Below are 24974 nucleotides of genomic sequence, written 5' to 3'. Positions count from 1 at the left end.
GTCCGATGGCTTAAGCACGACACCACCGAGACCGGTAATAATCCTAATATTTATAATAGACCAAACCAGATTTTACCTTCAAATAAAAATTCCGTACGCACGAAAATATATATTACTGCTACACACATTAGCACATGACCGCAAACATAGCAATGATTAAAAGAATAATTTTATTGCATAAACAAGAAAAGGATTGGGCACAAGTTTGTCAAGTTACTAGGCCTACTCCCCCCTCCCCCGAAAACACACACACACACACACACACTATATATATATATATATATATATATATATATAATGCATATGTACATGTAAACTTTAGATACACATTTATTTCAATAACAATCAACCTGGGTCAAAGAGGAAATTATACACAATAGGATTTTGAATGAAACGAGAGATACACGAAACAAAGCAAAACATACATGTGCAGTCAAACCATTAGAATATTTTTATTGGAAACAGGATAAGCAGGTACGGGTATTCTAAACAAGAACATGCACTTAATGTGTAATTAGTGATGCGCGGTCGGTCTGGGATCGATCCCAGTCGGTGGGCCCATTTGGGATACTTCTTGTTCCAGCACCACGGCTGGTATATCAAAGGCCGTGGTATGTACTATCCTGTCTGTATTTGGTGCATTGGCTGGAACAAGAAATAGCGCAATGGGCCCACCGACTGGGATCGACCCTAGACTGACCGCGCATTAGTTGAGCGCTTTACCATTCCGTCCTTGATTCTATCTCCACTTAGAAATTAATTTCGAGTCCTGCGCATTCAGTGTAAATGTCATTTAAAAACAGTGTATTTTAATTGGAATGTACCGCATCCAGTGTAAATTTAGTCGCCCTAAAATAGAAGACAACAACCATCGTCTATTCTGTTGGGCAGGTTTGGATCATTCGTGATGTAGCAGAATCCACCACAAATGCATCCCAGCCAGTGAAGTCTTGTTCAATCAGATTGGTCGCATCGTTATAAACCAGTTGACAGTTTGGGGTATTGTCACCAGTCGACGGTTTGAAATTGACGCCATAGCAGAGTGATTCAGCATAACACAGAGACAGACAGGTCAGTAAAGTTTCTGTTGTTTCTTCCATTAAGATTGGATTTGATATCCTGGCATTTTCCGTACGTCTCATTTGGATACCTGAGAAGAGGAAAGGAAAGGAAATATTTTATTTAACGACGCACTCAACACATTTTATTTACGTTTATAAGGCGTCAGATATAAGGTTAAGGACCACACAGATATTGAGAGAGGAATCCCGCTGTCGCCACTTCATGGGCTGCTCTTTTCGATTAGCAGCAAGGGATCTTTTATATGCACCATCCCACAGACAGGGTAGCACATACCACGGCCTTTGATCTACCAGTCGTGGTGCACTGGCTGGGACGAGAGAGAGAGAGAGAGAGAGAGAGAGAGAGAGAGAGAGAGAGAGAGAGAGAGAGAGAGAATGAACTATGCTACTAGAAAACTGTCATTTCAATAAGAAATTTAAAACACAATTGTCCTTAACCAATCTGATTAAAATAAAATCTTACTGACACTGACTATATATAATGCATATGTACATGTAAACTTTAGATACACATTTATTTCAATAACAATCAACCTGGGTAAAAGAGGAAATTATACACAATAGGATTTTGAATGAAACGAGAGATACACGAAACAAAGCAAAACATACATGTGCAGTCAAACCATTAGACTATTTTTAGTGAAAACAGGATAAGCAGATACGGGTATTCTAAACAAGATGTAATTAGTGATGAGCGGTCGGTCTACGATCGATCCCAGTCGGTGGGCCCATTTGGGCTACTTCTCGTTCCAGCACCACGACTGGTATATCAAAGGCCGTGGTATGTACTATCCTGTCTGTATTTGGCGCATTGGCTGGAATAAGAAATAGCCCAATGGGCCCACCGACTGGGATCGATCCTAGACTGACCGCGCATTGGTTGAGCGCTTTACCATTCCGTCCTTGATTTTATTTCCACTTAGAAGTTAATTTCGAGTCCTGCGCATTCAGTGTAAATGTCATTTAAAAACAGTGTGTTTTAATTGGAATGTATCGCATCCAGTGTAAATTTAGTCGCCCTAAAATAGATAAAAAACAACCATCGTCTATTCTGTTGGGCAGGTTTGGATCAAAGACACTCACTACCTACCCACCCTCAAAAAGCCACACCTGATAAAAAAAAAAAAAAAAATGTTTTCAGTTCAACAATGCCCTTTTTGCTCTGTCTAAACGGGATACCTCTTAAAACCGGAATTTTTACTTGGTCCCGTGGGTGTTCGGTTTTGAGGAGTTTCACTGTATAACTGTTCAATAATGCTTTCACTGTCCCTCCCTTGTCACTTCAGGCTAGATTCAACCCTAGTTACCCCACCTTAGTTTCCGTTAACCGATTGATGGTAAAGCACAAGTTCATTCAACAAACAACTTACTCTTAACTCTCCGTTCGTCGCTAAACACAACTCATTGTTATGTTTTAGTTTCCCTTATAGCTGTACTTCTGTATTTCATTTTACCTCTCTGTTTGTCTCTATATCCATACACCTGTATTTCAGTTTACCCATCTATCTCCGTGCACCCATCTAGATAATTCCTTTGTCTCCTCCCTCCCTCCCTCCCCCCTCCCCCCCCCCTCCCCCTCTCTCTCTCTCTCTCTCTCTCTCTCTCTCTCTCTCTCTCTCTCTCTCTCTCTCTCTCTCTCTCTCTCTAATTCTCTCTCGTACACTCTAACTCATTCTATCTCCGTACACCTCTAACTCAATCTTACCTCTCTTTAGCTCTATTTCCGTACACCTCTAACTCAATCTTACCTCTCTTTAGCTCTATTTCGTACACCTCAATCTTACCTCTTACCTCTCTTTGGATCTACTTACCTTGGCGGTACTTACTTTTATTTGACACCCAATAGCTGATGTATATATATGTGATATGGTGCCGATAACCATTCATTCATTCGTTCGTTCGTTCGTTCATTCGTCCGTCCGTCCGTCCGTCCGTCCGTTCGTTCGTTCGTTCATTCATTCTCTTTGACTCTGTTTCCGGACATCTCTAACTATAGTACTCACCGATCCCTCTGGCTATAGATCTCCGTACACCTTTAACTCAATCTTACCTCTCTATTTGGTACTATCTCCGGACACCTCTAACTCAATCTTACCTCTCTATTTGGCTCTCTCCGTTCACCTCTAACTCAATCTTATTTCTGTCTTTGGCTCTATATCCTACACCTCTAACTCAATCATACCTCTCTCTTTGGCTCTATTTCTGTACACCTCCTCTAATTCTTTCTTACCTAACTCTTTGCGTCTATCTCCGTACACCTCTAACTCAATCTTACATCTCTCTTTGGCTCTATCCTCGTACATCTCTAACTCAATCTTACCTCTCTCTTTGGCTCTATCTCCATTCACCTCTAACTCAATCTTACCTCTCTATTTGGTACTATCTCCGGACACCTCTAATTCAATCTTACCTCTCTCTTTGGCTCTATCTCCATTCACCTCTAACTCAATCTTACCTCTCTCTCTTTGGCTCTATCTCCATTCACCTCTAACTCAATCTTACTACTCTCTTTGGCTCTATCTCCATTCACCTCTAACTCAATCTTACTTCTCTCTTTGGCTCTATCTCTGTACGCCTCTAACTCAATCTTACTTCTCTCTTTGGCTCTATCTCTATACACCTCTAACTGAATCTTACTTCTCTCTTTGGCTCTATCTCTATACACGTCTAACTCAATCTTACTTCTCTGTTTGGCTCTACCTATATACATCTCTAACTCAATCTTACCTCTCTCTTTGGCTCTATCTCCATTCACCTCTAACTCAATCTTACCTCTCTCTTTGGCTCTATTTCTGTACACTTCTAACTATAGTACTCACCGCTTCCTCTGGCTATAGACATATATCGCCGTACACCTCTAACGCAATCTTTCATCTCTGTTTGGCTCTATCTCCGTACACCTCTAACGCAAGCTTACCGCTATCTCTGACTATATCTCCATATACCTCTAACTTAATCTAACCGCTTTTGGCTCTATCTTCGTACACCTCTAACGCAATGTTACCTCTGTCTTTAGCTAGATTTCCGTACACCTCTAAGTAGTACTCACCGCTTCCTCTGGCTCTCTCTCCGTACACCTCCATCTCGCAGATATGAAGTGCAAGCTCTGGGTTTGGGTTGAATTTGCTGACTCTGACGTATCTTCCGGTCACGTGACTTTCACATGACAGCTCCGCCCACTCAGCAGCGCCGACAGTTCCTGGATAATGTGCACAAAGTTTCTTGTTTGCCATAGGAAATTCGATCGGGTCTTCCTCATAAACGTATACGCTAAAGTTGGCTAAGGTCTGGTAGGAGCCTGTCAAAAATGGAATTAAAAATATACAAAAAGTTTAACAGCAGAGAGAGAGAGAGAGAGAGAGAGAGAGAGAGAGAGAGAGAGAGAGAGAGAGAGAGAGAGAGAGAGAGAGAGAGAACATACAGAGAAACACAGAGAGAGAGAGAGAGACACACACACACACACAGACAGAGAGAGAGAGAGAGACAGACAGACAGAGACACAGAGACAGACAGACAGATATACAGACAGAGAGAGAGAGAGAGAGAGAGAGATAGAGACAGAGACAGAGACAGAGAGAGAGAGAGAGAGAGAGAGAGAGAGAGAGAGAGAGAGAGAGAGACAGAGACAGAGACAGAGAGAGAGAGAGAGACAGACAGACATGCAGACATACAGACAGACAGACAGAGAAATAGAGATAGACATACATACAGAGAGAGAGAGAGAGAGAGAGAGAGAGAGAGAGAGAGAGAGACAGATAGATAGACAGATAAATAGAGATAGACATACAGAGAGAGAGATAGAGAGAGAGAGAGAGAGAGACAGAGAGAGAGAGAGAGAGAGAGAGAGAGAGAGAGAGAGAGAGAGGGGCAGCATGAGAGAGAGAGAGACAGACAGACAGAAACACAGAGAGAGACAGAGACAGACAGACAGAGACAGAGAGAGAGAGAGAGAGAGAGAGAGAGAGAGAGAGACAGAGAGAGAGACAGAGACAGAGAGAGAGAGAGAGACAGAGACAGAGAGAGACAGAGAGAGACAGAGACATGCACGACACCCCGTACACGCGCCTGTTGTTATTAACACTGCCTAAACTGTCAACAGCTGTCTTTAATTGAGTTTGTCTTTTTATCTTTGACACCCGGTAGCCGATGTGTTTTTCGTGCTGGAATGTAGCTAAACATTCATTCATTATCATTCATTCAGTTATTCATTCCGTAGAACAAAAATCGTACATCAGTTCTTGTGTGTTTGAACACTAAATGTTTTTTCTAAACTCATTCATACCTCTCAATAACAATTTCTTAAATCGGACTATATCAGTAGGTTAATTAAATAGAACACACGTCAACCTACAAAAACTTGTAATCATCAACAAAAAAAAACTTTTTTTAATTATTATTAGGAACTGTTTCAGAAAGCGGACTATACCAATTGGTTATGTAAATACTATTGAGTTCAACCTACTTGTAATCATCAAAGAAACATTTTAAAAGACATATTATATTTTTTTTAATAAGGAACTATTTCTTAAACCGATCTATATTACGGAAGAAAATGTTTTATTTAATGACGCACTCAGTACATTTTATTTACGGTTATATGGCGCCGGACATATGGTTATTGAGGGAGGAAACCCCCTGTCGCCACTTCATGGGCTACTCTTTTCGATTAGCAGTAAGGGATCTTTTATATGCACTATCCCATAGACAGAATAGCATATACCATGGCCTTTGATATACCAAGCGAGAAATAACCCAATGGGCCCACTGACGGGGATCGATCCCAAACCTACCGCGCATCAAGCGAGCGCTTTACGACTGGGCTATGTCTCGCACACATGACTATATTAAGAAGTAACGACACCCTAAATGGTGGCGCGGCGCCTAAAACAAACCATCGCCTCTGTTTAGGATCCTGACGGTGTGTATAGAGTAGGACATCTCAAGGTCAACCTGAGCCCATTTGGTCGTATTTATTTCGTTGGTCATCATACAGTTCCCTGCGCCGAAAGAAGTTCCGTGACGTCCATCGAGTGCCAAGCTCATGTCCAATATCGGAATCCACAGTGAATTTTGCTTTCCAGTTTTGTGTAGAGCCAGATTTGGTGTACAAGCAACTAAAAAGAAAAAAGAAAGGGAAAAAGTAGTCAGGTGCCTTTGCAGATGGGGATTGGGGTTGGGATTGGGATTGGGGTTGGGATTGGGATTGGGATTGGGTTTGGAAGTTGACGCAACACTGCTCCAAGCGAATTTTCTATTTTTAAAAATGCATTTTCTCTCACCACGATCTAGACCCCCCCCCCCCCCCCCCCCCCCCCCACACACCACACACACTACACAATGCGTCTAATATTTATTTTACAAAAACATAGTTAAAAGAACATTCCTGAGTTTGCAGCAATTTTAAGATGTTATCGACTAAAAGAGACTTTTTAACGATTATAATTACATGTCAAATATGTTTTTCTGCATAAAATATTAGTGGCTGTATATTAAACGTGCTTCTGATCGTTCTAATATTTGTACTAGGTTAAATTTCATTTTATTTCCTAAAATATTTTGGGCTTCTTACAAATATTAAGACGACCAGAAACACATTGAATATACAGACACTGATATTCTAAAGAAGAAAACATATTTAATATGTAAGTTTAATCGTAGAAATATTTTATTAGTCGGAAACATCTTACAATGCAGCAAACTCATGAATGTCCCTTTAAAGTTTGTTTTGTTTAACGACACCACTAGATCACATTGATTTATTAACCACTGGCTATGTCAAACATTTGGTAATTCTGACTCGAAGTCATGAGAGGAAACCCGCTATATTTTTCTTAATGCAGTAAGAGATCATTTATATTCACTTAATATCCCACAAACAGGAAAGCACATAACACGACCTTTGTCCAGTTTGTGTGGCACTGATTGGATCCACCGAGGTGGTTCGATCCTGCGACTCAAGCACCTCAAGCGAGCACTCAACCGACTGAGCTAAATCCCGCCCCTTACAAAAACACATTTTAAACTAAAGCTATTTTGGTTTCTAAGATAGTTTTAGGGACGGGACGTAGCCTAGTGGTAAAGCGCTCGCCTGATGCGCAGTCGGTGTAGGATCGATCCTCGTCGGTGGGTCCTAGCAACGAAGACTCTGGTAATAGGAAACGAATGAATGAAGGAAATGATTTATTTAACGACGCATTCAACACATTTTATTTACGGTTATATGGCGTCGGACATATGGTTAAGGACCATATAGATATTGAGGGAGGAAACCCGCTGTCGCCATTACATAGCACGGCCTTTATTACACCAGTTGTGGAGCACTGGCTGGAACGAGAAATAGCCCAATGGGTCCACCGACTGGGATCGATCCTAGGCCGACCGCGCATCAAGCGAACGCTTTACCACTGGGCTACGTCCCGCCACACACAATGTAGGCTACTCCCTACAGTTCTCACAACTTTCTATAAAAAAAACCATTACATGTGTACACATTTGACAAATGGTACTTGAGTTAAAGCCGCACACCCTAGTTCCAGCCAGCGAAAATAAATTATAATTTGGTTAATCTACAAAACTGTAACACACTTAGATCACGTTTTTATCAAATGGAGTGAAAAAGCAGGTTTTATAGCGATAAATACCATTGGAATCCCCATGTCCCAATTGCTTGAAATAATTTTGAAAGTTAGTATTCTGATGTCACCGGTAGATGTCGCTCGAAGCATAACAATGCCTACGTCACTAGAAATTTCACAGACTTGGGGTGCGTTCCTTTCACCTCTCCTGGACATGTTCCAACTGTTCTGTCCTGGTTGTATCCCCTCTCCAGATATCGTAAGACTTAGCAAAATTGTTGGTTTTAAGGGTTTGTAACGTTTTTTATTGAGACACTTACTTGTCTGAACTTTATTGTTACTGAAAATTTTCACGAACTGTGAAGAAATATCTCACAAATGAACAGCAAGCAAACGACAACAAATCGGATGTTGATTGCGCTAACCGTGCACGAGAAAACAAACCGAACCAAAATGATAACGGTCACGTGGTATACCAACGTCTGTGACGTTTACACAGGAAGATTCCCTCTAAAAATAGATTGGACCTCGCTTGCTTAACGGTTTTTTCTCGAGTGCGCGCGGCATTTTAAGAAATACAAAAAATGCATTTCGTGGTTTTACAAACATCAGGATTACCAGGATTACCAAAAAGCACTTCAGGTGAATGGAAATGTGTATTCAAAATAATAAAATGTAAGTACAGTGCAATTTTATTTGTGAAAAACATGGGTTTAATAGCGAAAAACAACGCCGTAATGGTTACCAACTAGCCGTAACTAGGGCGTGTCCCTTTAATAATAAAGTTTTGATTTTTAAGACTTTTTAAGTTCAGGGTCAGCAAACAAGCATATTAAGTACCATGCCTTGGACGACGGACAATCAACAAAAGTAAACAGACCAAATCTGAATTTAAGCCGAAATAATTAAAACGGTGAATGAAAAAGAAGAAATAGGGCCTAATAAATAAATAAATAGTTTTAAAACTTCGTGAATACCAGATATTTCATACGAAGTTGTCGTATAGGACTAATATAATGAAGTGAAAATAAAGAAAGAATCAAACAAACAAAGAAAATAAATTGAATAATAAATAAATAAATAAATAAATAAATAAATACATGTAAATAATAATAATAATAATAAAAATAATAACCTTCGTAAATACCAGATATTTCAAATGAAGTTGTATGTGACTGATATAAGTGATAGTGAAAAGTAAATAAAAGAAAGAAAGAAAGAAAGAAATATAATAAAATAAATAAATAAAATAAGATAAATAAAATAATAAATAAGGTCACGGCGCTACACACACACACGCATACGCACACGCACACATACAACACACACACACACACACACACACACACACACACACACACACACACACACACACACACACCACTAGAACACATTGATTTATTAATTATCGGCTATTGGATGTGAAACATTTGGTAATTTGACATATAATCTTAGGAAACCCGCTACATTTTTTCATTAATAGAAAAGGATCTTTTATATGCACCATCCCACAGACAGGACATACCACATACCACGGCCTTTGATATACCAGTCGTGGAAAGAGAATTAGCCCAATGGGTCCACTGACGGGGGTTGATCTTAGACCTACCGCATATCAGGCGAGCGCTTTATCACTGGGCTATGTACCGCGCAGATAGATGGATGGATGGATGGAAGGATGGATGGATGGATGGATGGATGGATGAATGGATGGATGGATGGATACTTCTGGATACCGTTACTTCTCAGAGGTACGTGCGTTTTTTGAAAATATGAGAAGTGCTTTGCATTAGAAACACCAGGGTGACCAGAAACACTCTGGATGTAAAGAAATGGATAATCTGAAAAAAATGTCTAATGTCTAATGGGGAAAAACTGGGTTCTGTCATCCTAAAACCTTACCATCGGTATATTTTAAGCAATGAGTATTTACACCAAAATCATCTGATTTTATTTTCTTCCGTTTCCGTTGTACGTTATGTATGATGTTATAGGATAGGAATAGGTTAGAAACAGTCCGAAATTGACCGCGAACGCTTGCAGTCATGAACTGACCGCGGATCCCGGGGTTTGTCTTATTTGCGAGTCACAATTTCATTTAAAGGTTTTTGTTTTTTGTTGTTTAACAACACCACTAGAATACTATTAGAGGTAAAACATTTGGTAATTCTAGATCTGACATAGTCTCAGAGAGAAACCCGCTACATTTTTCCATTAGTAGCAAGGTATCTTTTATATTTACCCCTCTACAGACATGACAGCACATGCCACGGTATTTGATATACCAGACGTGGTGCATTGACTGGAAAGAGAAATAGTCCAATGGTCCCACCGACTGGGATCGATCGTAGACCGACCGCGTATCAAGCGAACGCTTTACCACTTGACTACGTTCCGTCAATTTGCATTTAAAGATATTCGTGAAAAATTAACCAACTGGATGATGCATTGACGGGTTTACTTCTAAGATGCCGAACTTTCACTTGGAGTCTGGACCCTCGGACAAATTGTTCGACCATCCGCCCGCATAACACTACTGCATAATATTGCTTGTATGTTACATTAGTGAAATATTTAAAGATACTGATTTCCTTTCATAGTAACTAACTGTATCATATACAAATACTAGTAATATAAAAAAAAAAACCACAGAGTATATATACAGACACAGATATTTAATGCCATTTTAATAGTTACAAAGGCTCTGTTAGTCGCGAAACCTTAACAACGACAACAAACTAAAAAAAAAAGGCGACATTGCGTCTTTTAATACGTTTGTGCAGTCTTTAAAGGGACATTCCTGGGTTTGCTACAGTGTTTAAGGTGTTATCGACTAACAGAGACTTTTTAACTATTGTAATTACATATCAAATATATTTTTCTGCATAAAATATTAGTGTCTGTATGTTAAACGTGTTTCTGATCGTTCTAATATTTGTACTAGGTTAAATTTCATTTTATTTCCTAAAATATATTTATTTGTACGTATGAAATTAATTGAAGACAAAATCCAATTTGAGCTTCTTACAAATATTAAGACGACCAGAAACACATTGAATATACAGACACTGATATTCTAAACAAGAAAATATATTTAATATGTAAGTTTAATTGTAGAAATATTTTATTAGTCGGAAACATCTTACAATGCAGAAAACTCAGGAATGTCCCTTTAAGTTTAATGATTGAATTTGTATTGTGCGCCCGAGGACAAAAGCGTGTTGTTTTCGACACGGGTTTTTTCTTTATCGATCTTTTAGTGGGAGAAAAAAAAAGAGTTCTGAATATTAACTGCCGTATTCTCAGACAATAATTTTAATATATATGTGTATAAGAGACTGTGTTACTTTTATTTTAGGCGTTTAATTAATATTCATTTAGCTTTGTGATAGAGCGCTCACGTCAAGGTGTGATTGGTCGTCAAATCGATGACTTCGGTTCCCTTTTCCATCCCAAACAGTGCTCCGCGACTGGTACATTAAAACCGTGGTATGTACTGTTCCGTCTATAAGAAAGTGCATACAAAAGATACTTTGTTGCTTTTTCAGTGTAAGTAGAGTTTCGTTCTCAAATGTTAAAATAACCACCTATTTTACGTTAAATAAATAAATATAGACGGTGTTTGAAAGGTGCTGAGGTGTCAAATACATATTCCTTTCCTCTTCCTCCTTTCTTTCTTTCTTTCTCGTTCTTTATTTTACCATCTCTTTTTCTATTTTGCTCCATGTCTCTCTTGTTCTCTGTCTGTATATTTGTCTGTCAGTGTGTCTCTGTCTCAGTCTGTTTGTCTGTCGTTCTCTGTGTGTGTATGTGTGTGTGTCTGTCTAAGTGTATCTCTCTCTCTCTCTCTCTCTCTCTCTCTCTCTCTCTCTCTCTCTCTCTCTCTCTCTCTCTCTCTCTCTCTCTCTCTCTCAGTCTCTCTCTCTCTCTTTCTCTCTCTCTCTCTGTCACAGTGTAAGAGTGTGTGTCGGTGTGTTTGTGTGTGTGCGTCAGTGTGTCTGTGTGTGTGTATATATGTGTGAGTATATGTGTGAGTGTGTGTCTGTATGTGTGTGTCTGTCTGTTTGTGTGTGTCTCTCTCTCTCTCTCTCTCTCTCTGCGTGTGTGTGTATGTGTGTGTGTGTGTATGCATGTGTGTGTATGTCTGTGTGTATGTGAATGCGTCTCTTTGTAGTTGTGTGCGTGTGTGTGTGTGTGTGTATGTGTGAATGTGTGTACGTGTGTACATGTGAATGTATCTGTGTGTGTGTGTGTATGTGTCTGTATGTGTGTGTCAGTGTGTGTATATGTGAATGTGTATATGTGAATGTGCGTGCGTATGTATGTATGTGTGTGTGTCTGTGTATGTGCGTGCGTGTGTGCGTGGATGTTTGCGTGTGTCTGTGTGTGTGTGTTTCTCTCTGTGTGCGTGTGTGTGTGTGTGTGTGTGTCTGTGAATGTGTATGTGTGTGCGCGCGCTTTAAACAATCCCGGTTATGTCTTACATGCGTGTACCTAAATACTAAATTTTGCAATGCTTAAATGCAGTGACGTACGGTCAGATTTACGGCTGGCACACGTAAACTTTACAGCCGTTCCACAAAGCAATCTTAAAATCTTCTTTGCGAAGAAGTGCCAATTAGTTAAATAATAAATTAGTTACCGATTTTTCGGAACATCTTGGAATAATTCTTAATAAAACAATAGTATTGGTAGTAAATCTTAAGGCACAGATGAATTTTGGTTGGACATCTATTTTTCAAACTTGTACGGGAGAACCCCTTAGAAACTTTGCTTTGCGGTCTCGATCTCAGTCAGCCTCCCTCCCCCTCCCCATTTGTCTGCTTGCTCCCCCCCCCCCCCCCCCCCCCAACCGTGCCTGAGGCCGACTGCCTTATTTGTACTAACACGATGTCGCATTAATTTCGCAAGGATCTTTTTGCGCTCAAACTCAGTGGACCACCGTACACAAATCATGCTAAATATTGTGCACAGCGATGCATTTCATTAATTCAACCGTAATCGAAGGTGCCATATTTGTTACTTATCATAGAAGTGGCTACGTATACAGCGGACGTATAGGTAGCACTAAACCAAATATCTTCCGGCTGGGTCAAAGTCCGAGGTGCACCGGATTGGTCCTAATATTGATGACAAATGTGAGTGTGTTGGTTGTAACAAAAAAGAATTTCATCTTGGCAAAACAAATCCATTCAATTTTATTTCAGTTAGTAGTACCACTGTGTCCAATAGTTTTGTGCTTTAAACATGTATGGGGTACCTGTAAAAAAAAGTACTCAAATTTGGTGAGGAACTAGGGTAGACATAGACGCTACCCGTTATTTCTGAAATGAGTATCTTCACCCCTAATTTTTTCTGATTCACTCTAAGGGTGATGGGTGGTAGTATTTATATCAGTGGTGTATATGCCAATTGATACGCTGCAGGTATGAATTTTAGCCACATATGTTACTATTATCGTCTATGAGATGTGATTTAGTGGTATATATCGTCTGTCTGGCACGGATTACATCTAGTCTCTCTATGTATATAAACATCAACTGTTTATATAGCGACCACTTTAAATATATAGTGTATATAGTGTATGCACAGGATGGCTGTATATAATCTCGTTTTAAAAACTATCGTGGAAATATATATAGTTACAAATTCCTTCATGGTTTTTCAACAATATTTATTTCCACATTCAAATACAGATGTTTGGTATTGGTAACAACAACAATAATAACATTTAATCTTTCTATTAAATGAAGTTATCAAAGTAACAACATATAATTATTTGCCAATTAAACTGTTTTAATGACTCTTAGTTATTGTAATAAATGCATATTCAAAGGCTTAAAATAACAAATTATTAAGGTTTGTGTGCTGTCAATTGTGACGTTACATCACACTTTTATAAGTGACGTCATATTGAGGTATGACGTAGGTTAGTTGTTTAAAGTTTTAAATGTAAAACATTTCAAGTGTTGGCCGAGTATTTACAAACAAATGAAAGGATTGTATTTTTCAAACAACGGTGTTGAAGAAAGTTTTTGTTATGTGTTAAAAGTTGAACACAACATCATTGTTGGAGAAGTGTTTCAGTTTTAAAAGGGAATAGTCTTTTGAAATAAGGGAATTCCAAACGAGTGCCGAAGTCATGTTTATTTTCTCAGTAGAGCCATTGAAATCTGGCCAGCCTCCCCGAGTGAACGGACATAGGAGTAGCTGCAAAGTTGTCGCGTTTAATGTCAAGTGTGGAATCCTTATCACTGAGTCTAACTCCTGCAACAGGTATATGTCTCTTTGGTCCTATCTTAATTTACAAATAATGATATTAGACTGAAAATAAAAGAAAACATAATTGTGTAAGTCCTGACAAACAGCACCAAAATACATAAAATTAGTAAATTAGTTTATTTTGGGAATGTATCCTCAAGCTTTTCTATTGGTCAAATACTGGGGCAACCCTCTCTATCATATGTCATTATTTGTTCACGTGGTCAAGTGATTGGGAATTATAATGACTGAGGTCACATTGCATTGCCATTTGATTATAAATAAAAACAATAAACACATTTTCAAAGATTTCAAATGGATTAAAAGTATTGCAAATGTTCACGGGATGTTGGATGGTGTAATAGTATGCTATAAAAATGGCCGACGTTCATATTATCACTATAGTCGATGAATATATACTTACGTTCATTCACATGGTTATCGTCTATTGCGTTTCCGGAAGAATGTTCACTCTGTTTGGTATTGGTAACAACAACAATAACAACAACAACCACAACCACAACAACAACAAAACTCAGTATCTTCAACCGAGTGAACGCCCAATCTAATTAAAATTAGCTCCACTATTCAGGGGCGTAGCGTGACCTGGTCATGGGGGGGTTCGGATATGAACCAAGTGGACCCTTGTTCACACACACACACACATACACACACACACACACACACACACACACACACACACACACATACACACACACAACGTATACATATATATATATATTACAATTATATATTTTAAAAAACCCAAAGAAACAATACAAACGAACAACAAACCACAGAAATTCCACTTACTAGATCGTAACTGGTTTATGGTTTAATTATCGATGAGAGTTCAAGACGCCTTGGATGACATTGTACAAACACGTTCACGACACGGTCAAGATCAATCTCCTTATCGTAATGAATGTGCAAGAGTGCCAATGCAGACAGGCGTTCTTGCCCCATCGTTGCCCTCGCATATGAATGTAAACGCCTTAATGAACTTGCACTTCGTTCGCACTCACAGGAGGTTGCTGGAATAGTACATGCGATCCTGAGAAGAGTTTTTATGTTAGGAAAATGGGTTCCATCACAATCCTTCAACGCAGCAGCTGGAGTAGAAGGTCTCCTCTCAGGTGACACATTTTCATATCGCATTTTCCAACGTTTCAATTCTAGGTCGGTCACCTCGGGTGATGGGAGATCCTCGTTGTACATACGTAGGATTTCGTCAATCGACATGTTGTTTTCACAAAGTATAGATGGTACTAGTCCTAGCAGTGAAATTGCAGTTTTAGCCAGTCCAGAAAACTTAGAGTTTAAATTTTCACACACATGATCCAAGAAAGGAATTGCCAAGTTCAGTTTGTAGTGTTCCAGTACAGTACTACTTGCAGCATTATTGGCACGGTATATCTGTCTCCCACTGACCCTTGGCTTATTGGGCTCAACACCCACTTTTGCTGCCATTCTCTCTGCCTGTTTGAAAATTACAGATTCGAAATTACTGTCAACGTCATGGCGCTCTTTCTTGTAGATATCTTTAATATCGTTCACGGCATTATATGCATGAATAATATCCAGAGAGGAGCTTTGGAGCTGAACAGTAAGTCCAGAAAGATGTGAGAGATATTGGTAGACTGTGAGGAAAACTATAATAAAGCCAAAACTTGTTATACCAGTGAGCAACTGCTGCGCATCACTGCGGGTCTGTGTTTTCCAATCCCAATACAATTCTGCAAAACCTTCATGTAGACCATTGTATTCTTCAAGATGCATCTTGTAGCCGATCACCTGTAGGGCATCAACAATAAAGAAATAGCACTGGTAAAAGTGTTGGTAGGCATTTTGGCGCTCCGCCCATCGGGTCCGACAGAGATCAATTAAAGTTTTTCTCCTTGTTTGGTTCTCGACTTTAATCGCTGTAATCAACTCAAGAAGTTCATTCTCTTTGGGCTATTTCGGAAAAAAAGGGCAACAGTTCTTAAGTTTGTCGATCATGTTACGCACTTCTGGTATGTTACAGGCGTGACTTATAACCAGATTTAAGCAATGGCCACTACAGTGCACATATGTTGCTAATGGAGCATGCTCTCGGATTTTAGCCTGGACGCCAACTCGACCAGATGACATGTTACTCGCCCCATCATATCCTTGACCACGCATATCTTTCAATGGTATACCAAGGTTTTCCAGTATGTGAATGATCTCATTGGCCAGATATTCACCCGTGGTGCGAATCACTTTTGAAAATTGTATGAACTCCTCCCTAATATTTTCATCTGAATCCACGAAGCGGACGCACAGAGCCAGCTGTTCAGTGTTATGAGATGTCACCTCATCCGCCATGATACTATAGAACTGTGCTGTCTTTATCTCTTGGACAAGGTCACCGAGAATTATGTGATTGCCTATAACATCGAGTAACTCATTTTGTGTTTGTGGTGACAAGTAAGTGACACATTTCATTTGTGGCTCCATTAAATGTTCATGTAAGGTTGAGCAATACCTAGCCAGTACCTTGATCAAGGAGAGAAAATTTCCCGGGTTTGTTTTCTCATCCTCCAAGTGTTCGTTCTTCCCACGTAATGCTATACCTTGCTTGCCACAATACACAATTGCTTCTGCAATGCATCGAAGTATTTCTCGGTTTTTGTCAATGTTCTTTGACCTATTGTTTTCCATCAAAATTGGAATAGTGGCATTAGGATTTTCAATACTTTTGATGAACGTGTCTGCAATTTGCATTGCCTCTTGGTGGTACTCGTTGCTTTCGTGGCTTTTGCACTTTTCGGACTTCTTTTGCCAATTTATAAATGGCCGATTGACAAATTGCCCTTTCCCTTCTCGATTCATACAGAAAAGTGAACACATGATGCAAAAGGCACCATCGAGTTTTTGGCTATAAACTAACCATTGATATTCCTTCAACCAGCTGAGTTTAAAACTGCGGTTTACAGCCACCAACATATATTATAGGAAATGTATATGTTTCGGACGGCTGGCTATGGTGTTTGATTAGTGTATATTTTTCTCCATCAGAGAGTCCTTCAATTGCTTTTTTAATATCTAGTACTGACATTGTTGCAGTATGATATGTCCAATATCGTTAATTGTTGCAGTAGGTGTCTTGGTTTGGGATTCTTCTTTGTATCCTTCGCTAGCAGACCCTGATGGCGATTCTGATGGATTACTTTTTTCGTCAGGAGTCGGGCGTTCTTCTCGTGGTGCCTGTTGGGTTTGCCCTTCTCTTGGTCGTGGTCGTTTATTGTTAAAGAATTTATCCAGGGATTGACATCTCTTGGATGCAATTTTCAGTTCCTGTTTTCTTTTCTCTGGCCTGCCCATCTCGAATGTTTGCTGCAAACAATTTAAAACCACACTAAGTTATACTTTCATTTATTCCATTGTATTGGATTGGAATAGAAAGTTGCATACGTAATTCAAAACGGAGTACAACGATCAAAGGTTCGAGTTGAACTACAGTATATATTATCAATAATGCGAGGCCTAACTAGGCAACAACACTAGCTCTACTGTTTTATTTAAAGTTACATTGTTAGCATGTTTCCTACAGTAAAATATGTTCGCTAATAAAACCTATCGTGTAGGCCTACTCTAAAATGACAGTCGCCATGAGTACTGGACATTTTAAGCTTAAGGTAAGTTGTCAATGTCAAGTGTGTATGTGTGTGTGTGTGTGTGTGGACACGTATGCATGAGATAGAGGGAGATGGGGGAAAAGAGAGTGAGCAAGAGAGTACTAAACAGGTTTTCCCTAGATATCATTTTTACGAAACGAATGAAGTTCCCAAAGGTATCTAACCGAACGAAAGTGAGGTCAGATACTTTGGGAAGTTCATGAGTTTTCTAAAATTAATGATATCTAGTGAAACGAGTGCGGTATTTTATTTATTACCAACATGTTTATGAAGTAAAATGCACTGTGCTATCAGAGAAGCTGGCGTCGCTTACTAAAATTACATCAAATTATCGATACGAACCAATGAAAAAAAAAGCGTATATCCGGTACGACACTGCCGATGTTTTATTTAATGACACACTAAACGCATTTTATTTACGGTTATATGGCGTCGGACATATGGTCAAGGACCATAATTATGTTTACACATAGGCTACTCTTTCCGATTAGCAGCAAGGGCTCTTTTGTATGCACATCCCACAGACAGGATAACACATACCATGACCTTCGTTAACTAGTTGTGGAGCACTGTCTTTGGATAACATGGTTAGGCGATATGCGACTTTAATTTTGGCTTGCGTGTCACATATTCAAAATAGAGTGCTACATGTATGTTCCTTATCCTTTGAACAAAACAATTTATTAGGCCGGAAAAAACAACTGAAATAAGTATACTATATCTACTAGTCTAAGTGCATATTGATAGTTGGGGGAATATCTGTTGCAAGTAGGCCTACTTACGTTTGGAAATCACCTTCCTACACCACTGAGCAGATAAGATGTCTTTGGATAGTATGGTTGGGCGATAATGCGGCTTTAATTTTTGGCTTGCGCATCAAATATTGAAAACGAGTGTGTATGTTCCTTATCCTTTGAACAAAACAAAATTAGGCTGGAAAACAACTGAAATAAGTATACTGCCGCTACTAGTGCATATAGGTACATGTAGTTGGGCTGTGTCATTTGCAAGTACTTACGTTTGGAATTCGAAATCACCAGGCTTCTATGTCTTTGGATCATATTTTCGTCAACGTCTGACGTCATATCCTTGTTGATGACCATACATTTCGAAAGCTTAACATGAGCTCGGTGTACTACATTATTTTATAACAAAATAAAACTATGTAATAACAAGCGACGGGCACGCATGGACGCCTATATGAATATAGAGCCATATACAGCACTGTGTTAAACAAAATTTAATAATAATTAAAAAAAAAAAAAAAAAAAAAATAGTAATATTTTACTTCTGAAAGCGGACCATTTGCTTCAGCGGGGGGGTTCGTCCGAACCCCCCGAACCCCCCCAGCCTACGCCCATGCTATTACATGTGGATCTAACACCAGCCAGTTGGAGCTCATGTCCACCAATCAAAACCTTACTTGCAGAATCCTGCCAGTGATTTAAAAATAATTTGAAAACATTCCGAATTGTCCTGAAGGTATACGACGTTTCGTGTGAATTACGAATGCCGTAAAACATGTTTTATTTTATAAAATAAATAATTTGTAATGTAAAACTGAAGACTGATTTAGTTGGGGTTTTTTTTATAAATAAATAAATAATTTTTAATGTAAAATTGAAGACTGATAACCCACCCCGTACGTATTGGTATGGTTCGCTGTACTGCGGCCACTAAAATAGACTCGCCCGATATTTTTAGAATTTGTATGCTCCCAAATAACGTTATAAAAGGCGAAGTGTGATTGGTCAATATTTAAATTATTATTTACAGACGAAATATTACCTGGACATTGGGGACTACGCAGTGTTGTTAGTTTTAAATCACTGGCAGGATTCTGCAAGTAAGGTTTTGATTGGTGGACATGAGCTCCAACTGGCTGGTGTTTGATCCACATGTAATAGTGGAGCTAATTTTAATTAGATTGAGTGAACGCCAATACAAGAATGGCTGTCAGTTACGTCACGTTTTTATTTAAAAAAAAATTAAATAAAGTTTATTAACCCCAGAAAACATTTGGTAGTGTCAGGGTTGGGGCCCTGATATCACTACCTTACAATAAGGAAGGAAGGAAGGAAGGAAGGAATGAAGGAAGGAAGAAAGAAAGGAAATGTTTTATTTAACGACGCACTCAACACATTTACGGATATATGATGTGTCTTTAGTAGCAAGCGATTTTTGTATGCACCACCCCTGCCCGTGCTGTAACCTCACCGTGGTGCAGGGGTGTAACATTATCTTTGAGAATGGCCAATACAGCACAAATCCCCTTGTTTTCTTCGGGATACAATTAAAATTTTGAGTAAAAGTCAGTATCTATCTGTGATATTTGTAGTTTTGCACAGTTCTTTACACGGTGTTTTTCTTTAAATCTTGTATTTTTATATTGATGTTGATCATCACCTTATTTGTTTGCATTACCATAGTTTGACACCCAATAGCCGATGTATTTTTCGTGCTGGGGTGTCGTTAAACATTAATTCATTCATTCATTCATTCATGCAATTTATATGCACCATCAAACAGACAGGGTAGCATATATAACGACCTTTCATTTACCAGTCGTGGTGCACTGACTAGACAGAAAATTTGCAAAATGAGCCTACCGACGGGGATCGACCCGAGTCTCCATTCTTTAAGTCTATTTCATCAGGTGCCGATCTAAGATTTTGTAATAAAGGGTGCCCATTAAAGTAACGTAACAAGGCCGTCAGTAGTGGCAAAACTACCGTTTCTAGCGCATTTTCGCCCATTGGATTAAGAAAGGCAAAATGAATGGCGCCAAAAATAGACTGGGTTTCCCCAAGCTAAAAATAAAACCTCCCTTCTGTTGTCTTTGTCTTGAATAGAAAGAAAGAAAGAAGTGTTTCATTATTTAACGACGCACTCAACACATTTTATTTACGGTTATATGGCGTCAGACATATGGCAAAGGACCACACAGATTTTGAGAGGAAACCCGCTGTCGCCACTACATGGGCTACTCTTCCGATTAGCAGCAAGGGATCTTTTATTTGCGCTTCCCACAGGCAGGATAGCACAAACCATGGCCTTTGTTGAACCATTTATGGATCACTGATCGGTGCAAGTGGTTTACACCTACCCATTGAGTCTTGCGGAGCACTCACTCAGGGTTTGGAGTCGGTATCTGAATTAAAAATCCCATGCTTCGACAGGGATCCGAACCCAGTACCTACCAGCCTGTAGACCGATGGCCTGCCACGACGCCACCGAGGCCGGTCGTCTTGAATAGAGTATATAGTGTCTAGCATAGTAAGACAATATATTGATACCCAAACACATCGTGATTTATTATATAACGCAATATGTGCAAACACTAGATTAGGACTTGTCTTGCGAATGCGGTCCAGCCAACACAGTATCAACCTATAAAAACGCTTCTATGTTGTGGCGTCACCGTTTATTGATAAATAAATGGTCTGCGGCTTCGTATATGTCTTAACAAGTCTGGACATGTTTCAACGTGTGTGATTTCAACCGTCGATAGGTATATAAAGGTGGGTTTCCCCATATCAGTCATTCGATCGTCAACCGTCCATGGGCCCATTGGGCGATTTCTCGTTCCAGCCAGTGGACCACGACTGTTATATCAAAGGCTGTGGTATGTGCTATCCTGTCTGTGGGATGATGCATATAAAAGATCCCTTGCTGCTAATCGAAAAGAGTAGCCCATGAAGTGGCGACAGCGAGTTTCCTCTCTCAATATTTGTGTGGTCCTTAACCATATGTTCGACGCCATATAACCGTAAATAAAATGTGTTGAGTGTGTTGTTAAATAAAAAAAATTCCTTCCTTCTTTCCTTCGATTGTCGAACGTACTAGTAGCAAGTAGTATCGAATTTCAATTATAAAAATGGCTCTTATATTGAACCCTAGAGTCTGACAACAGTTTATATCCCACTACACAGAAGCCAACTGCCACTGAAATCGATGTTAAATTTCCCAACTACAAATGAAGATTGCTAATAGAACGGGTTCTCGTTGGCACTAACAACATATGCCACTGAGAACATATATTATAAGTATTTATATTCAGTAATCGGCTGACCATGCGTAAGTCTACCCCAAACATTTTGGGCCGTTTCGCGATCCTGCCGAATCGACCACATACGCGTCCCAACCAGTTCCGTCTTCTTCAATCGGATTGGTCAGATCGTTAGAAACCAGTTGACAATTGGAGCTACCAGTGGACTGTTTGAAGTTGGCGCCATAGCAGAGTGATTCAGCGTAACATAAGCGCAGACATCTCATCGATGTGGCTACCGAGTGTTCTGATAACACTGGGTTCGATATCCTCGAGTTGGGTGAACGTCTGAATTGAACAGCTATAAATAGAAGAGCACAGTGGAATATTACTACTGAGTGTTCTGATAACACTGGGTTCGATATCCTCGAGTTGGGTGAACGTCTGAATTGAACAGCTGTAAATAGAAGAGAACAGTGGAATATTACTACTGAGTGTTCTGATAACACTGGGTTCGATATCCTCGAGTTGGGTGAACGTCTGAATTGAACACCTGTAAATAGAAGAGAACAGTGGAATATTACTACTGAATGTTCTGATAACACTGGGTTCGATATCCTCGAGTTGGGTGAACGTATGAATTGAACAGCTGTAAATAGAAGAGCACAGAGGAATATTACTACTGAGTGTTCTGATAACACTGGGTTCGATATCCTCGAGTTGGGTTGTGAACGTCTGAATTGAACAGCTGTAAATAGAAGAGAACAGTGGAATATTACTACTGAGTGTTCTGATAACACTGGGTTCGATATCCTCGAGTTGGGTGAACGTCTGAATTGAACAGCTGTAAATAGAAGAGAACAGTGGAATATTACTACTGAATGTTCTCATAAAACTGGGTTCAATATCCTCGATTTGGGTGAACGTCTGAATTGAACAGCTCAAAACAAAAAAACAACTGTGGAATATTACTACTAAGTACTGCTTCTACTACTACTACTACTTCTACTACTACTACTACTACTACTACTACTACTACTACTACTACTACTACTACTACTACTGCTGTTGTTGCTACTACTACTACTACTACTGCTGCCGCTGCTGCTGCTACTACTACTACTACGTCTACTACTACTACTACTACTTCTACTACTGCTACTAATACTACTTCTACTAGTAATACTACTACCACTACTTCTACAGCTTCTACTACTACTACTACTACTGCTACTACTACTACTTCTCTTCTACCACTACTACTACTACTTCTACTACCACTACCATTAGTACTACTACTACTACTACTTCTATATTATTACTATTACTGCCACTGGATTTGATTGGATAACATATTAGCATGCCTATATCCAAATAAGGTTCAAGCACGTCTCTAACAGAATTGGTGGGGAGGGCGAGTAGCAATTGTAAATGAACATAATTTTGGAATAGCATCTAGTGTAATATATATACTACTCAAAAGAATTTAAGGGTCAGACGATATTTTCGACATTATTTTCTGAATGTCAATTATATTAGCTAGACCATAATGTCACGCATGGTATTGTTCCATTTTGACGAAAGTGGGTCTAAGCAACCCATAAATGAATTAAAATCCACTGTCAATGACACTGTCGACTAGTTCTAATGGCGAAAACATGCTTACATTTGCACGTAAATTAGGGCGAAAGCGAAAGGTTTGCTAAGTGCCCATAACTTGCTTTTTCACAAAGCGCTTCATTTTCACGCTTTGCATGTGCATTCCATGTTCCCAATGCTGAATTTCCGTATAATTGGAGCTTGCGTTCGTGTACGGTGCACACTCCAAATTCGACAATGGTACGACGTCAACTGACTATCGAAGATCGAGGAAGGGCTATTGCTTGGCTTCAGGATGGCAATACGCAAAGAAATGTTGCTCTGAGACTTGGTGTCAGTCAGAGTGTCGTTGGCCGACTGTGGCAACGGTACCAAGCAACGAATTCTGTTCGAAATCGTCCACGTTCGGGAAGACCCCGAAGCACTACAAATAGAGAGGACCGCTACATCACCAATATGGCTCTACGTCAACGCACAACCACTGCACGCCGATTACGTGACAATCTGCGGACTGCGACTGGAACTCGAGCGTCTGATCAAACCATACGCAATCGTCTGAGAGCCAATAATCTACGCTGCCGTCGCCAGGCTGTTCGACCACCACTCCTACCACGTCACAGAACGGCCAGACGTCACTGGTGCACACTTCATCTGCCGTGGCAACGTGTTCAGTGGGGTCGAGTGATGTTCACTGATGAGTCCAGGTTTAGTCTCCGGTTCAACGTTGGTCGGGTTCGTGTCTACAGACGTCCTGGGGAGCGCTTCGCTGACGTTAACGTTAGACAACGTCACCGGTTCGGTGGTGGCAGCGTCATGGTGTGGGGCGGCATCTCTATCCACCACAGGACCCCCCTCTATGTGGTGGATGGCAATCTGAATGGAATCCGCTATCTGAATGAGATTATCCGGCCGTTGGTTCTCCCAGGCCTTCAGCAGATTGGCGGCGGGGCAGTTCTGCAGGATGACAATGCCAGACCCCACCGCGCCAGGGTGGTAACGGACTTTCTCAGACAACAAGGTATCGCCAGGATGGATTGGCCAGCATATTCGCCTGACTTGGCCCCAATAGAGCACGCCTGGGACGAATTAGGCAGGAGAGTTCGGGATAACCATGCCCCTCTGGCCAACCTTCATGATCTGGGTCAACTTCTTATGGCAGAGTGGTAGGCCATTCCCCAAGAGTTCTTCAGACGTGTGATCAACAGCATGAGGCAACGATGTGTCGAGTGTATTCGCGCCAGGGGTGGATTCACACACTATTAAACGAATGTTCTAATGTGTAAAATCCATGTTTGACAACCTTCAACTTTGACAGCATGTCATGTGACTTTCTTGTATACAGTGACGTTTATTTGTGTTTTTTTTGTAAATATGGAACAATAAATTAAATTTTTGGTGTAGTTTACATCATCAATCTAATACACTCTGAAACTTATTTGGTTATAAATGTTTGACCCTTAAATTCTTTTGAGTAGTATATATATATATATATATTTCACTATTAATTAATTAAAAAGTAATTGACTGCTCGGCTGAATATTTATATAATTTGGAGCATTTAAGAAGAACAGTCCAAAAATAAAATTATTTAATAATATAAAACAAATTGAAATAAAATTTTGAACGAAGGTCTTAAAGTTTAAACTCCGATCTATATGTCCACGTGTGTGGCCACGTTAAGGCCGTTAATGTGCACAGCTTGTTGGGACGAGATGGTTTGCATCTGGTCAAGAAAACTCTGGAAGTCCCGAGGTTTTTGTTCGGTAAATTCTTATACTAACTGCTGATGTGTCGAACACGTCCAGGG

General features: G+C 39.8%; 3 protein-coding genes across 3 annotated transcripts; all 3 read right to left on the bottom strand.

Annotated features, from left to right (window-relative positions):
* Positions 1-655: 655 nt before the first annotated feature.
* LOC121389877 (fucolectin-like) lies at positions 656-6225 on the bottom strand. Its single transcript, XM_041521537.1, has 3 exons — positions 5975-6225; positions 4132-4380; positions 656-1150 (listed from the first exon to the last, which is right to left on the bottom strand). The coding sequence occupies exons 1-3, from the start codon at positions 6123-6125 to the stop codon at positions 876-878; spliced, it is 675 nt and encodes a 224-aa protein (XP_041377471.1). The 5' UTR covers positions 6126-6225; the 3' UTR covers positions 656-875.
* An 8521-nt stretch (positions 6226-14746) lies between these two features.
* Positions 14747-15697, bottom strand: LOC121389669 (52 kDa repressor of the inhibitor of the protein kinase-like). Its single transcript, XM_041521319.1, has one exon. It carries the CDS (start codon positions 15695-15697, stop codon positions 14747-14749), a length of 951 nt encoding a protein of 316 aa, XP_041377253.1.
* Positions 15698-15874: 177 nt separating this feature from the next.
* LOC121389668 (zinc finger MYM-type protein 1-like) lies at positions 15875-16792 on the bottom strand. Its single transcript, XM_041521318.1, has one exon. It carries the CDS (start codon positions 16790-16792, stop codon positions 15875-15877), a length of 918 nt encoding a protein of 305 aa, XP_041377252.1.
* Positions 16793-24974: the final 8182 nt, after the last annotated feature.

This window comes from Gigantopelta aegis, chromosome 15, assembly GCF_016097555.1.
Source record: "Gigantopelta aegis isolate Gae_Host chromosome 15, Gae_host_genome, whole genome shotgun sequence".
Lineage (NCBI taxonomy): Eukaryota > Metazoa > Mollusca > Gastropoda > Neomphalida > Peltospiridae > Gigantopelta > Gigantopelta aegis.
The sequence above is the reverse complement of the archived record's forward strand: the minus strand, read 5'-3'. Positions and strand labels throughout refer to the sequence as shown.